Source organism: Haliaeetus albicilla, chromosome 14 (assembly GCF_947461875.1).
Source record: "Haliaeetus albicilla chromosome 14, bHalAlb1.1, whole genome shotgun sequence".
Taxonomy (NCBI): domain Eukaryota; kingdom Metazoa; phylum Chordata; class Aves; order Accipitriformes; family Accipitridae; genus Haliaeetus; species Haliaeetus albicilla.
The window spans coordinates 249,273-262,022 of record NC_091496.1 but is presented as its reverse complement, the minus strand read 5'-3'; the positions used below and the strand labels follow the sequence as shown (position 1 = coordinate 262,022).

General features: G+C 49.4%; 1 protein-coding gene across 19 annotated transcripts in view; it reads right to left on the bottom strand.

Annotated features, from left to right (window-relative positions):
* Positions 1 to 12,750, bottom strand: part of SHANK3 (SH3 and multiple ankyrin repeat domains 3) — a 396,403-nt gene that overhangs the window by 333,676 nt on the left and 49,977 nt on the right. The window contains exon 1 of one of the 19 annotated variants that reach the window (XM_069801395.1): positions 12,601 to 12,712. The exons of the other annotated variants lie outside the window; for them this stretch is intronic. Within the exon in view, the coding sequence (XP_069657496.1) occupies positions 12,601 to 12,612 (12 nt within the window). The 5' untranslated portion in view covers positions 12,613 to 12,712. Of the gene's footprint in view, positions 1 to 12,600; positions 12,713 to 12,750 lie in introns of those variants that run through there. 19 annotated transcript variants of the gene reach the window in all.

The following is a 12,750-nucleotide window of genomic DNA, read 5'->3' as shown; positions in this document are numbered from 1 at the left end:
GGGGATAAAAAGAGTTAGAGAAGGATGAGACTTCGCAAATCCCCTCTAACACGTTTTGTGGGGTTCAGGGCAGATTCAAACCCTGTATGTTATAACATCCTATAAAATATGAGAAGTGTCAAAGAATATTTTATGGCCTAATAACAGTATAATAGCAAAATAACGCTTTAAAATCCCCAATAGGGTGTAAAGAGTCTATTGGCTTCTTCACCATGGACTTTATAGGTGTGTAAACCAAGGTGGGATGAACAGCAGCATGGTGAGTCCTGCCAGGAGCTGGAGGCATCCAGCGAGGTCTTCCCAGCCGGAGGAGCGGAGGAGAAGAGCCCTCTGCCTCTCCGCAAGGAAAGTCACTCTTCCCCATCTCACCCTGTGACTGCAGCAGGTTTCACTGGTACCGTAAGCAGTTTCCCTCCCTCCTCAGGACCCAAAGTCATCAAATGTTTATAACCCATATTTCCTACAGCTGCGGCCCCCGCTGCCGCAGTCCCGGCTGGCTGTGGGGCCAGGGCGGCAGTGCTGGCAGAGCGGGTTGGCCGTGGGAACCTGCCTTGGCCAGTGCCTGCCAAGCCACAGAGCCCAGCACGGGTGCTGCAGCACGTTGCCATATCCCCTCCACCGTGGTGGTGGGGCAGCAGGCCCTTTGCAGCATTCGCTTTGGCGGGCAGAGAGCAGGAAGGCCATGCTGGCAGCACCAGAAGTCAGCCTCGCAACAGCCTGTCCCCATCAGCAGCCACCATTTCCCCCCACAGGTCCCTCATTTTGCATTTTGGCCCTCAACTTTTCCTTGTTCCCATCACTTTGTTTTCCTCCTTGTTTGTTTCTCCTCCCCTCCATGCTTTCTGTGGGAGGAGAAGACAGCGTTCAGTCTTGTTTCAGCATTTCCTTTTAAAGCCACAGCCTGTCAGCTCCATTTAATGCTCCTGATTTTTGTGCTGGAAGGCGAAGTGAACAACCACCCTCCCTGCCTCAGCAGTGCTCCCCCAGCAGCCGCTGCTTTCCCAGGCTGAGTCCTGCTCCACTCATCACACAGAGGCACACCACACTTCTGCCCACCCTTGTTATTCCCCTAGACCACATCATCACCCTTGCAATGAGAGACTGGAGGTGCACGCCATGTCCAAGGGATAGATGCAGCACAGATCCACACAGCAGCATAAGCATGTTCAGTCCATGAAGGTGTTGAAGAGTTGAGGCCTGAACGCAACCATCTCTTTGGATTTCCAAACAGACAGACCGACCGACCCGATCCCTGTCTTCTCCAAGTGCTCAGCAGCACTTCCAGCGGCTGCAATGGACCCGCAGCACCAGAGCTCCTGCCACAACCGCACCGTGTCCCCACTGGACCAGGAGAAGGACACTCAGCCCAGGCATCAGAAGTAACAGCACATCCTCACTCACTCCTTCAGCCCACCTCCAACTTCAAAATTTAACCCCAGGGCCTGTTTTGGTCCCTTGTCCCCTTAATAGCATCTTTTTTGTTCTGTGAATTAAACAGGCACTGTTTTGAAAAAAATTAAACAGCTTTGCCCAGAGAGAAGCAAATGACCCTGCCGGGGCAGAGGGCAGGAGCCAGCAGAGCACCTGTGCTGCCCGGCGCAGCGCCAGCCTGCCTGCCTGCACACCACCGCCCAGAAAAGCCACCAGGTGAGACAGAAAGCCACCGAGCTAATGTTAACAGCTCATTTTTCTTAGGCACAGATAACTGGCACTTGGCAGCACGCATTCGTACAGCAAACAGAGGTCAGCATTATCTATTTCATCGCTGACCGTATTAGCGAGTCAGCATACTTATCAACTATGGCTTGTCCTACTGCAGGTACTAAGGAAGAGGCAGCCGCTTGCTGGCCACTTGCTGGTGTGAGAAATCAGGAGTTCAAAACCTTTGAGAAACACCAGCTCTGTTCTCTTTCAGTTCTCAATGAGAAGCAGAATACATATCATTCTTTCAGGGACCCATGAATAAAAAATAAACATAGTCTATACCTTTCTACATGCTTATTTAGCCTCTAGGACTCTTCCTCACTATCAAATTATGTTGTTCAGTATTAAAATACATGGCTAATGGAAAAAAAAGCACTGATAGGCATGCACAGGTGCACAAGCATTGGTTGAAGGAAGGTCCCAGCATAAAACCCACCTAATTTTATACTGCAGAGACATACTCTGGGAAGTATTAACATTCATATTTAAGAGAGAAAACAACTCAAGGACATGGACCTGTTGGAACAGGTCCAGAGGAGGGCCATGAAGATGACCAAAGGGCTGGAGCACCTCTCCTGTGAGGACAGGCTGAGACAGTTGGCTCTGTTCAGCCTGGAGAAGAGAAGGCTCTGGGGAGACCTTACAGTAGCCTGCCAGCACCTAAAAGGGGCCTACAGGAAAGCTGGGGAGGGACTTTTTACAAGGCCATGTAGTGATAGGACAAGGGGTAAGGGCTTTAAACTGAAAGAGGGTAGATTTAGGTTAGATGTAAGGAAGAAGTTCTTCACTGTGAGGGTGGTGAGGCACTGGAACAGGTTGCCCAGAGAAGCTGTGGATACCCCATCCCTGGAAGCGTTCAAGGTCAGGTTGGATGGGGCTTTGAGCAACCGGGTCTAGTGGAAGGTGTCCCTGCCCATGGCAGGGGGGTTGGAACTAGATGGTCTTTAAGGTCCTTTCCAACCCAAACCATTCTGTGATTCTATGAACTTCCACCCTGCATTGTGTCTCTTTTCTGTCTTTAACCTACGTCAGAAATCAGAAGGAAGAAAATGCCTACTTCAGCTGTGAGGTCAAAACACTGCAACAGCCCTTTGTGGGCATAATCCAGCTACTTAAATGTCTCTGATGACTCTGTTTCTTCAAACACCATCGCATGTATTAATGACTCTCTCATATCAGAGATCCTGCAACTAAACTTGCTTATTCCACTCCATGATGCAGCACAACCACTCTGGGAGCAATCCAAAAAACACGAGGCTAATCCCACAGACCCCTGCCAGAAGGGCTGCAAGAGAGATATCTTTGTGCAGACTTAACTCTGAAGCCTGCAGCAATCAGCAGGAAAAAGCTGCTCTGTGCATGGGGGCACAGGGCCTGCTTTGCTCCAGGAGCCACAGCAGTGAGGGCTTTTCCGCTTTCTGTCTCAGAGGGACACGTTGCTCTCCTCTGGCCTCCCGCGCAGCCAGGACAACCCTGGTAGCTCCCACACTGGCACCGGGCTGATCCCAGGCAGAGCAGGGCTTGGGTGCCCGAGGTGCAGATGTCGTGTCTGACACTGCTCCCGTCTCCATCAGGCAGAGGGAGCTCGGACAGCATGGGGCACCTGCCACTACTGCACAGAGAGATCCAGCCCCGAGAGAGCACTTCACAGCAGCTCACACAGGCTGCAAGTAGCTTCCAACCCTGAGGGTTTGGACACACAAGTCAACAGTAATTTTAAAAGGAACCAAATTGCCTTGTACAGTCCCAAACCCGCAGGGGAAGGAGAGGTCTCTGCCCCTTCCTCTTGACACTCTTCCGAATCAAGAGGCTCAGCGCTGTTCTGGTGTCAGTCCCCAAAAGACCCAGGAGGGATCCCACGGAGCTGAAGGAAGCACTTGCGCAGTGAGCACACCATGGTAGTGCCAGTCTGGTGTGCCAGCCGGCATGGCACAGCACCCACAGAGCCCACCCTGCAGCCGGGGCAGGTCTCAGCGCCGGCAGGCAGGCTCAGGGGAGGGCAGGGTGGGAGCAGCTTTCAGAAGAAGTTGCTACTCTGGTTTGCAGTTACAAGCGATAATTTCTTCCATACAATTATAAGCTCTGATCACAACAATCAAAGCCTTAGGAACAACTCCTGAAAGAAAATGGTACAGCTTCTCAACTTTTAGACAGCACGAATGACTCCTTCCTGAAGAAGAAAGAGCTCAGACCTTCAGATTCAATCCTCAGCAATGCACAGGATGACAGACAAGATCTATGCAAGAGCCACCCTGCAATAATGACAATCAAGAACTTACATTCAACAATCCCTTAAGAGCAAAAAAAAGCCAAAAATTCTTCATCGAAGAGCACACAAATGAGAAAGACTTGAAAGGAAATTAAAAAGAAGCAGTTGAAAAGGTAATGTGCTTGCAGGCAGCAGGGAGTATATTTCATAATATCACCTTAGAAGCTCTGAGCAAATGTATGGCAAAAATGAAAAAAGAGCCTCTAAGAGGCCCCTACAGAAAGATGGAGCAGCCAAACCAACAGAGCAGAGATATCTATCAGAAGTAAAAGATTTTCTTCAGAAAGGGAAGAGAAAAGAGCACAATCCTGCCATACTGCATGCAAAATGACAATGGCATTGAAGTCATCAAAACTAACAAACGCAGAGGAAGAGGGGAGCCTGACGGAAAGTGGGTGAGGCCGGCAAGCAACCAAGGCATGAGAGTCATCCAGGGAGGAGTCCTGGAGCTCCTCCTGTGAGGACCGGCTGCAGGAGGGCTCCTTGCTGGTCACCATTGCAACGGATGCCAACACAAAGGGTGTTGCAGATGAGAAAGAAAAGCTCCCCATCAGATGCATGAGCACGGCAGATTTGAGAGCACAACCGCAAGTGGTGCTGACTGCCTGGGCACAGTGCTGGCTGTGCTCTGCACTGCGTCATGTAAACCCTCCCAGGAGCAGAGCACAGGCAGGAGACGCTGATACCCAGGAGCGGCTCCACGATTCTGCTGTGCTCTGGGCCCAAAGGCCTGGCCTCTGTCCCAGCAACACGGACAGGAACTGCGACAAACATTTACATTGCTGAAAAACCTGCTTGTTTTCTGTGAAGTCATGCCTCACACCTACAAGGAGAGCCTGGAGGAAACCCACGCCTACCAGAATAAGGCTGGCCTGCTTACCAATACACACGCACGTTTCCAGAATGTTTTCAGCAAGCTCCCTTGCTGCCGTAAACTGAAGTGCCAGAAGCAAGAAAGCACTCCTTTGGATCCCTAACCGACAAGGAAGATGGTAAACAAAGGTGAAGGTCAACCAGGCAGGTTTCCTGACACGGGAGTTAATCAGCAGAGTGACATGGGGCCTGTGCTGAAGTGATGTAGAAAGAGCTGCTCTGACACTCATGAACTGGCAGCACATCCAGATCTTCTACATCACGTGCAGGTCCGGTGGCCCTGTCTTTCAGGAAACAACAGAAACAGGAAAAAGGTAAAGGGAAAGAAGACAAAGGTGACCAGAGGCACCGAGCGGTCTGCACAGGACAAATGCACCACATCTGAACTCAGAGCTGAAGCAAAGCGTCCCAGAGGAGCATGCAGCATTCCGCAGCATCGAGCCAGGCACTTCCACTGAGCAAGCAGTGGCTCCTTGTAACACCAAGACTGGGATGAAGTTACAGGGACAGACGCTATGTATAAAACAAACAAGCCCAGGTAACTTTTTCACCTTTCCTTAAAAGATTATCCTTGGTTTTCTCCAATTATATATTTTTAGTTCCCAGTTACTCTTTAAAAGCCTATCTTCTTAAGCAGCAGTTTCAGCAGCAAGCTCTTCCTGCGATCTGGAGCAGACATCACTGGTCCCCTGCAGCATGTGAAATCCCACAGGATCCTCCTGGCCTCACTCGCACACCAGTGGGAGAAGGGATCAGAGCCACAAGACAGCCCTGACTGGGAATCATGCAGAGCACTCCCACCAGCAACCCCTCACACCCACCACCAGCCCTGCGGGGCAGAGGCTGGGGAGCCAGCAGCAGCCCCCACATGTGGACGGCCCCTGGCCAGGGACCACGGGATGGGTTGACCATCACCGCTGCAGCTTGTTTCCCTTCATGGCCATGGTCCAGAGAAAGAAGCTGGGCTCTGCAGGGACCAGGGCAGAGCAACCACCACTCTGCATTTTAGTGGTGGAGAGGAGAAATCAGCACAAGCTTTCTGTGCACTGGATGCTGGCAAAAGGCAAACTTAGAGAGCAAGTTGTGTATGCTGGCGAAACAACAGGAATTTCTGGGCTTAGATCACCTCCTGAGGAAAGCTCTGGCCCTGCCATCCGCTGTGCTAAATGCCACGCTGGGAGAAGCTGCCTCCACCAAAAGGAAACAAGATAAAGAGCAGGAGGGAGGTTCTCAGCTCCCAGCAGGAAAGTACCCAGTGCACGAGCCCTTCTTGCAGAGTTGCATGCTGTAGATAACAAAGTATTTTGGCTTTTCGGGTTTTCCAATGAAATGGTTGCTGCTTATGAGCCAGTCTGGAAGGATGCTGCTGACTGTTGTATCATCCTCCAGAATCCATTGCCTGAGACAGGAAGCCATCCAGTTACTTCTATTTAAAAAATAAGAGTCCAAGAGCCCCCTTATTACAACTCTTCAGCAGTACTGACGGTGACAACCAGCCCCATCCTATAGTCCCACCAGTCAGTGCTTTCAGAGGAGCAGCTGCCTCTGATACAAATGCAGCTTGAAATGAATGTTTAAAGAGATTCAACTCCTGATTAACTCTAAGTGACTGGTTCAGGCAAAATCTCCCTCTTACATACAGCTACAACAGCTTTGTTATTAGCCACCTGCATGGAAAGGACTGCTGAAGAGCAAAATTGCCAGCCGGTTCCATCCAGCTGCTGAACTCTTCATACAGAAAAGACAGCACAGAGGGAAATGCGAAAGTGTTGGACCTGTAAATCAAGCTGACCCCACCAATGAGCCCGAGACAGGTTAAAGAGATGACTATTACCTTCAGAGACCTGGGAATGTTTCCTGCTTGGCTCACTGCAACACCACAACCACAGCCACCCGTCTAACTTGTGATCAGTTGGAAAATGTTGACCTAGGAAGCTTTAGCTCTATCTAGGGCTGAAAAAGAGCCATGAAGAGCAAATCTTCTTCTGGAGAAGAGGGAATAAGCTCTTCTCTTCATCCAGCATCAAGACTGAGACATGCTAGTTGGACAGACAGGTCCTAATAAACACATGCAAAAGAGATACAGAACTTCTCAGTATAAAGGAGCACATGAAATCAGGCTTGACTTAGACAATGGAAAAAAACAGTGAAAAGAGCACACTGTAGTTGCCTTTGTAGCACATATTCAGCATGCCCCCTGATTCAGCAAATTCAAAGCCAAGAGGACCTTTAAGATCATCTCATCTGAGCAATGTATCACTGCCCCCTAAGTTTCAACCAGTAACTCCCATAATGAACTAAATTACTTGAATTTGGCTAACAGTTTCCTGAAAACCATCCAACTTCAGTCTAAAAACATCACAGGATGGAAACCACACTCCCTCCTTGGATAAATTAATAAGCAAACAGTCATCCTCACTTAAAAATGTATGTCTTAGTTCTCATTTGATTTCCCTTGTTTAAACTTCCAATACAATCATTATTTCTTGTTATATCTTTCTCTGTGATACTGAATAGCTCTTTAGTACTCAGTTTCTTGCTACACTGGTAGCCCCCATTTAACACTGTCATCTCTTAGTCTTGTTTAGGGTACGTAGAAGAGGCTGATGTTCATAAGTTGTAGTGCATTTTCTCCAGATCTCAAATAATTTCTGTTGCTCTTTTCAGCACCCTCTTTAATTTTAAATACACTTTTTAAAGTGCAGAATCAAAGCCAGAGGCAATATTCCAGCATCTGTCTCCCAGCTGTCATATACAGCTATAAAATATTGCCCTCACCTCAACTCACTATCCCCTTGCTTCCCTCTCCAGGCATCACAATAGTGCTTTTCACTGAAGCATGTGGCAGTTCGGGTTCAGTTTACTTTGACCACTTCATTCCTTTTAGACAGCCAAACCCCACATCCTTTCCAGGATACAGCTCCCTGTTTTCTAGCTCTGGCATTAGTCCTTAGTTATGTGCAAAACTCTGCATTTGAATGAATTAAAGGATAATTTATTTTGATGGGCTCAGGTCTAATTTGTTCTACCGGGGGGGGGCGGGGGGGGAGATGGGGATGCAGCCTCTAATAACCCTAAACCAGCAGTTGTTGAAACAGGAGGAGCATACAGAGAATGGACTGCAGAACGTGGCCAGACTTTGTGCATTCCCTGAACAGCATGTCTTTTGGCCACTGCTAGAGATGGATACTGGGTCAGACAGACCACTGGTTTGGCCCAGTGGGGCTTTTTTGTGCTCTTATTTATGGCACCAATGCTCACGTCTTTATTCGTAACTCCACTACTGCTTTCAGTTATATGAAAAAAATTGTCAACAGAGGTAATATATTTACTCCTGCTTCTGTATTTTTATTCTTAGCATATTGCAAAACAGTCATTTCTAACATTTCTTATGGATTGATCCATAAGATCTTTACGGACCAGGTTGATAATGAAAGAACTGAGCGGTTAATGTAAGCTTAGGTCTTTATGGATCTTTACGATCCTTATGATCCATAAGGACCTAAATTTCTTACATTACCCCAAGTCCCTTTCCAGTGTTGACATGTTCAGTTTAGCCTATTGCACAGGCATTAAAGGAATTCATGTTTCTCTCTTTAATGCGCCTTATTTTGCATCATCAACACTGATCCTTATCCATTGGGTTTTTTATGCTTGTGTTATTGATTAGGTCCCTGTCATGGTTTAACCCCAGCCAGCAACTAAGTACCACACAGCTGCTCACTCATTCCCCACACACCTAGTGGGATGGCAGAGAGAATTGGGGGAGGGGGGAGGGGAGTAAAACTCATGAGATAAAGACAGTTTAATGGGAAAAAATAATAATAATAGGATTTACAAAACAAGCAATGCACAGTGCAATTGCCCACCACTCGCCAACTGATGCCCAGCTAGTTCCTGAGCAGCAATCCCCTCCCAGGCCAACTCCCCCCAGTTTATATACTGGGCATGACATCACACAGTATGGAATACCCCTTTGGCCAGTTTGGGTCAGCTGCCCTGGCTGTGTCCCCTCCCAACTTCTTGTGCCCTTCCAGCACTCTTGCTGGCTGGGCATGAGGAGCTGAAAACTCCTTGACTGAGTCTAAACACTACTCAGCAACAACTGAAAACATCAGTGTGTTATCAACATTCTTCTCATACTGAACCCAAAACATAGCACTATGACAACTACCAGAAAGAAAGTTAACTCTATCCCAGCCGAAACCAGGACAGTCCCGCTGAACCTCTTCTCTGGGCTTGAGCTGTTACAGATAACTTTGTGTAGCTGAATAGCTCTACTGCGCAGGGAGGAGAGGGAAGGGTTCACCCGCACAGACAGCTGAGCAAGATGTGCCATGGAGGGTAGGCAGGATCAACCAGGTAGTTTTCATGGCAGAGTCCCACAGGATTCATGCCAGTGCCTGTGCTGCTTACAGGTCTGGAATGGTCTGGGAAGGGGAGGCGAACTGTGAGACAACAACTAAGGTACCTGGTGTAGTACAACTGAGAGTCGACTGCAAAACCCAGCAGAAGGACCTCACAGAGCCAAACAGCTGAAGACTACCGCAGATCAACCCCATGCAAGTAAAATGCTAACAACAATAGGCTCTGAGCTGTCTGTTGTTGCCTGGCTGGGGCCAGCAATCCTGCGACCCCACCACAGCAATCAATGCTCAGCAGGTGCCCAACAGAATAGCAGGGATCAAAGGAACAGAAAGTGCCACCACGTCACTGCGTAAGCCCCTGGTATGCCTCTCTCCTCAAGGCCAACTGCAGTCCCAGCTCCCCTTTCAGAAAGGTCATACCAGAAGTGGAAAAGGTGCAGACAAGGGAGAAAACATCAATGGCCTCAAGTGGCATCCATGTGAGGCTCAACTAAATAGACAAGACTCTTCAGTCTGGGAAACAGAAGACTGAGGAGCATGACAAAACCAAAAGTGGCACGGAAAAGATAAACAGGTATTATCTCCTTGGGAACTGATGCAAACACCACAAGACAAGGTGACAGATAGGACATCTTCATTAGACACACTCGCACTGATCTGCTCAACAGCATGCCACCAGGCTCTGGCAATCGACTTCAAATTGGTCTCCCAGGTACCTTAACTTGCATAGTCATAACCACAAATCAGCATGGTGTGCATCATCGGGCATTTGGCTTAACCCAGTCAGAGCACCCTACCCAGATCTGACTCTTAACTGCAGCAATAACTCTTGGGTTACAGTTTACTACCACACTTTTCTTCAAAGCTACAGCTTCTCCCATCTCACATTAACCTACAACCCCCTCTGCCTTGAGGTCTCAACAACCAGTCTAATTTTGTGGCTGGATCCTTTTTCTTCATACTTAAGACTCCAAGATTTTGCACATACACCTTGTTTGTTACAATTACATTCATTCTGTCAAAATACACTAACTCCTACCCACCAGCAACAAAGGCTCTTTCAAAGAAAAACTTGGGAGGGTATTAAGTGAAACTAGTAGAGTCAAAGCAGAACAAAGAATTGGTATTTCCTTATTACCTGGCATGTGTTCACTGTGGAGCTACACACCAGCAAGTCACAGGCTCACGCCAGGGGAAGGGTCCTTGAGAAAGCTGGTCTGGCTCAGGGCAGGCAGCTGCTCAGGGCTGTGGCTCTATGAGTGCTGAGGGTCTCCAAGGCCAGAGACACCACGGCCTCTCAGGGCCCTGGTCCGTGTTCGACCTCCCTCCAGTGAAGGGCTTTTCCTGGCACGAAGGGAAGATGTCCCTGGCCGCAGCTTGTCCCTCTCGTCCCGTCCTGTCACCTCCAAGAGGAGCCTGGCTCCGTCCTCTCTCCCCACCCGTCAGTGAGCCGCAAGCTGCAGTAGGGTCTCCCCTTCACCTTCTCCTCTCTGGGCTGAGCAAACCCCACGCTCAGCCTCTCCTCCAACCTCATGTGCTCCAGCCCCAACCTTCCCGAGGCCCCCACGGGACCCGCCACACTACTTCAATGTCCGTCCTGCGCTGGTGAGCCCAGTCTGGCCCCAGTATCCCGACAGGTCTCGCCAGAGCTGAGCAGCGGGCAGCAATCCCTGCCCTCACCCTGCCAGCTGCCCTCGGGCCATCACTGCTCGGGAGGTGCTTGACCTCCATTGCCCAAGGGTGCTGCCAGTGCCAGGTCCTTGGGATCCCCCCGGCCTTCTCAGGGAAGCTGGTCGCCCCGTCCTGTCCAGCTCCACAGGGCTGCTGCAGCCCATGGGCAGGACCTGGTGCTTGTCCTGGCCAAGCCCCGGCAGTCTCCATCGGCCCATTTCTCCAGCCTGGGGACGTCCTGCGGATGAGCAGCCCTGCTCTCCTGCCTGTCGGCTGCTCCCAAGACTGGTGACAGGGATCTCCTTCCCATCGTCCCGGTGGCCAAAATAGGTACCAAAAAGGACCGGGTCTGTATCCATCCCTGAGGAATGGGATCATAACCAGCCACCAGCTGGACCCCATATGGCCCATCACCACCCTTCGAGCCTGGTGGTCCAGGCAGCTTTCCACCTACTTCGTTGTCCACCTGCCCAAACCATGCCTGTCCCATTTTGCAATAAGGATGCTGCAGGCGACCACACTGAACACCTCCGTAAGCCCAGGATTGACAACCTTTCCTGTGCTCCCCTTGTTCAGGGCCAGCCGCACCTTTGGAGAAAGCAGTCGGGTTTGTTGCATACAATTTAACCTTGGTAAATCCACGCTGGCTATTCCCAGTCACCTTCTGTCCTTCATGTGCCTGGCCAGGGCTTCCAAGGGGATTTGTTCCATCACCTTCCCAGGGACCAAGGTGAGGCCAAGAGGCCACTAGTTCCCCAGCGCTTCCTTTTTCCCCGCCCTTGATGCAAGCACAAAGAACTGATATGCATTCAAAATATAGTACTACAATTTTCTGGAACAGACATCAGCTGGGGGTTACCAGGTAACCCACCTGGTAGCCCAGGGAGCCCCTAAGCCAACTGCTGATTTAGGCTGGAAGGGTTCCCTGTGGAGGTGTCACCGTGTGCGTGTCCCTTGCCTCGCTCCTCCAGGATTTGTCCTTACCCCTCCAGGAGCAACAGCTCTGCCTCTTGCTCCCAGCAGCAGCTTGTTGGACCCCAGTGGTCTGACCCGCTGCCACCGCACTCACATCTGCCTTCTTGCTATGTTCCTCTTCAAATTATTAATACTCTGAACAAAGTTACAAACTCCAAGGTGTTTTCTCTCCTGCCCCTCCACACCCTGAAAAACTCTCCTGAAGACAAGAATTCATCTTTTGTTTGTGTTTTCCCATGCCAATCTCTTTGCCTGGCACAAGGTGCATTGCAGCTCTTCCGCTCTCCACATGTAACTTCTACAGTCCTTTCAGAGGTGCTTCCATCCAGCTGTTTTGAAGTTTTGATAAATTCCATCAGTCAGCTCTCTTACATGCATTCTCTCTTACTAAAGAACTAAAATAAGATTAGGGAGACATGGTCTTCTGAAAATGCAATGGTTAAATCTCACCAGAGTTTATTTTCCAGCTGATAAAATTTCCTGTTTTCCATTAATGGTATAACTACTATACCACATCCAAGTTCATTGGTCAGTCTTTAGCTCTCCACATTGACACTAAGGCTTTTGTTAAAGACGGCTTCAACAGCCTCTTCTCGCTAATCTCTTTTCCCTGATATAATAACTGTTTTGAGTGAAAAGAAAATGCACATTATTACTACCTACTCATCTGCTCCATACTTAAAATTCCTTCAGTAATTACCTACTGTTTTGTTTTTTAAATCAGTTTGCTTCAGCACTCACCTGCTGATCCATTCTTCTGTGAAACTTCCACAACACTTTATGCTATTGATTTGGTTCGTTTCTTCATCTCACTTACTGCCTCCTTGCGCTGCTCTACCCCGAGCTCCGGATGCTCAAAAGGGACCGTACTGCCATGGGCTGAGATGCACG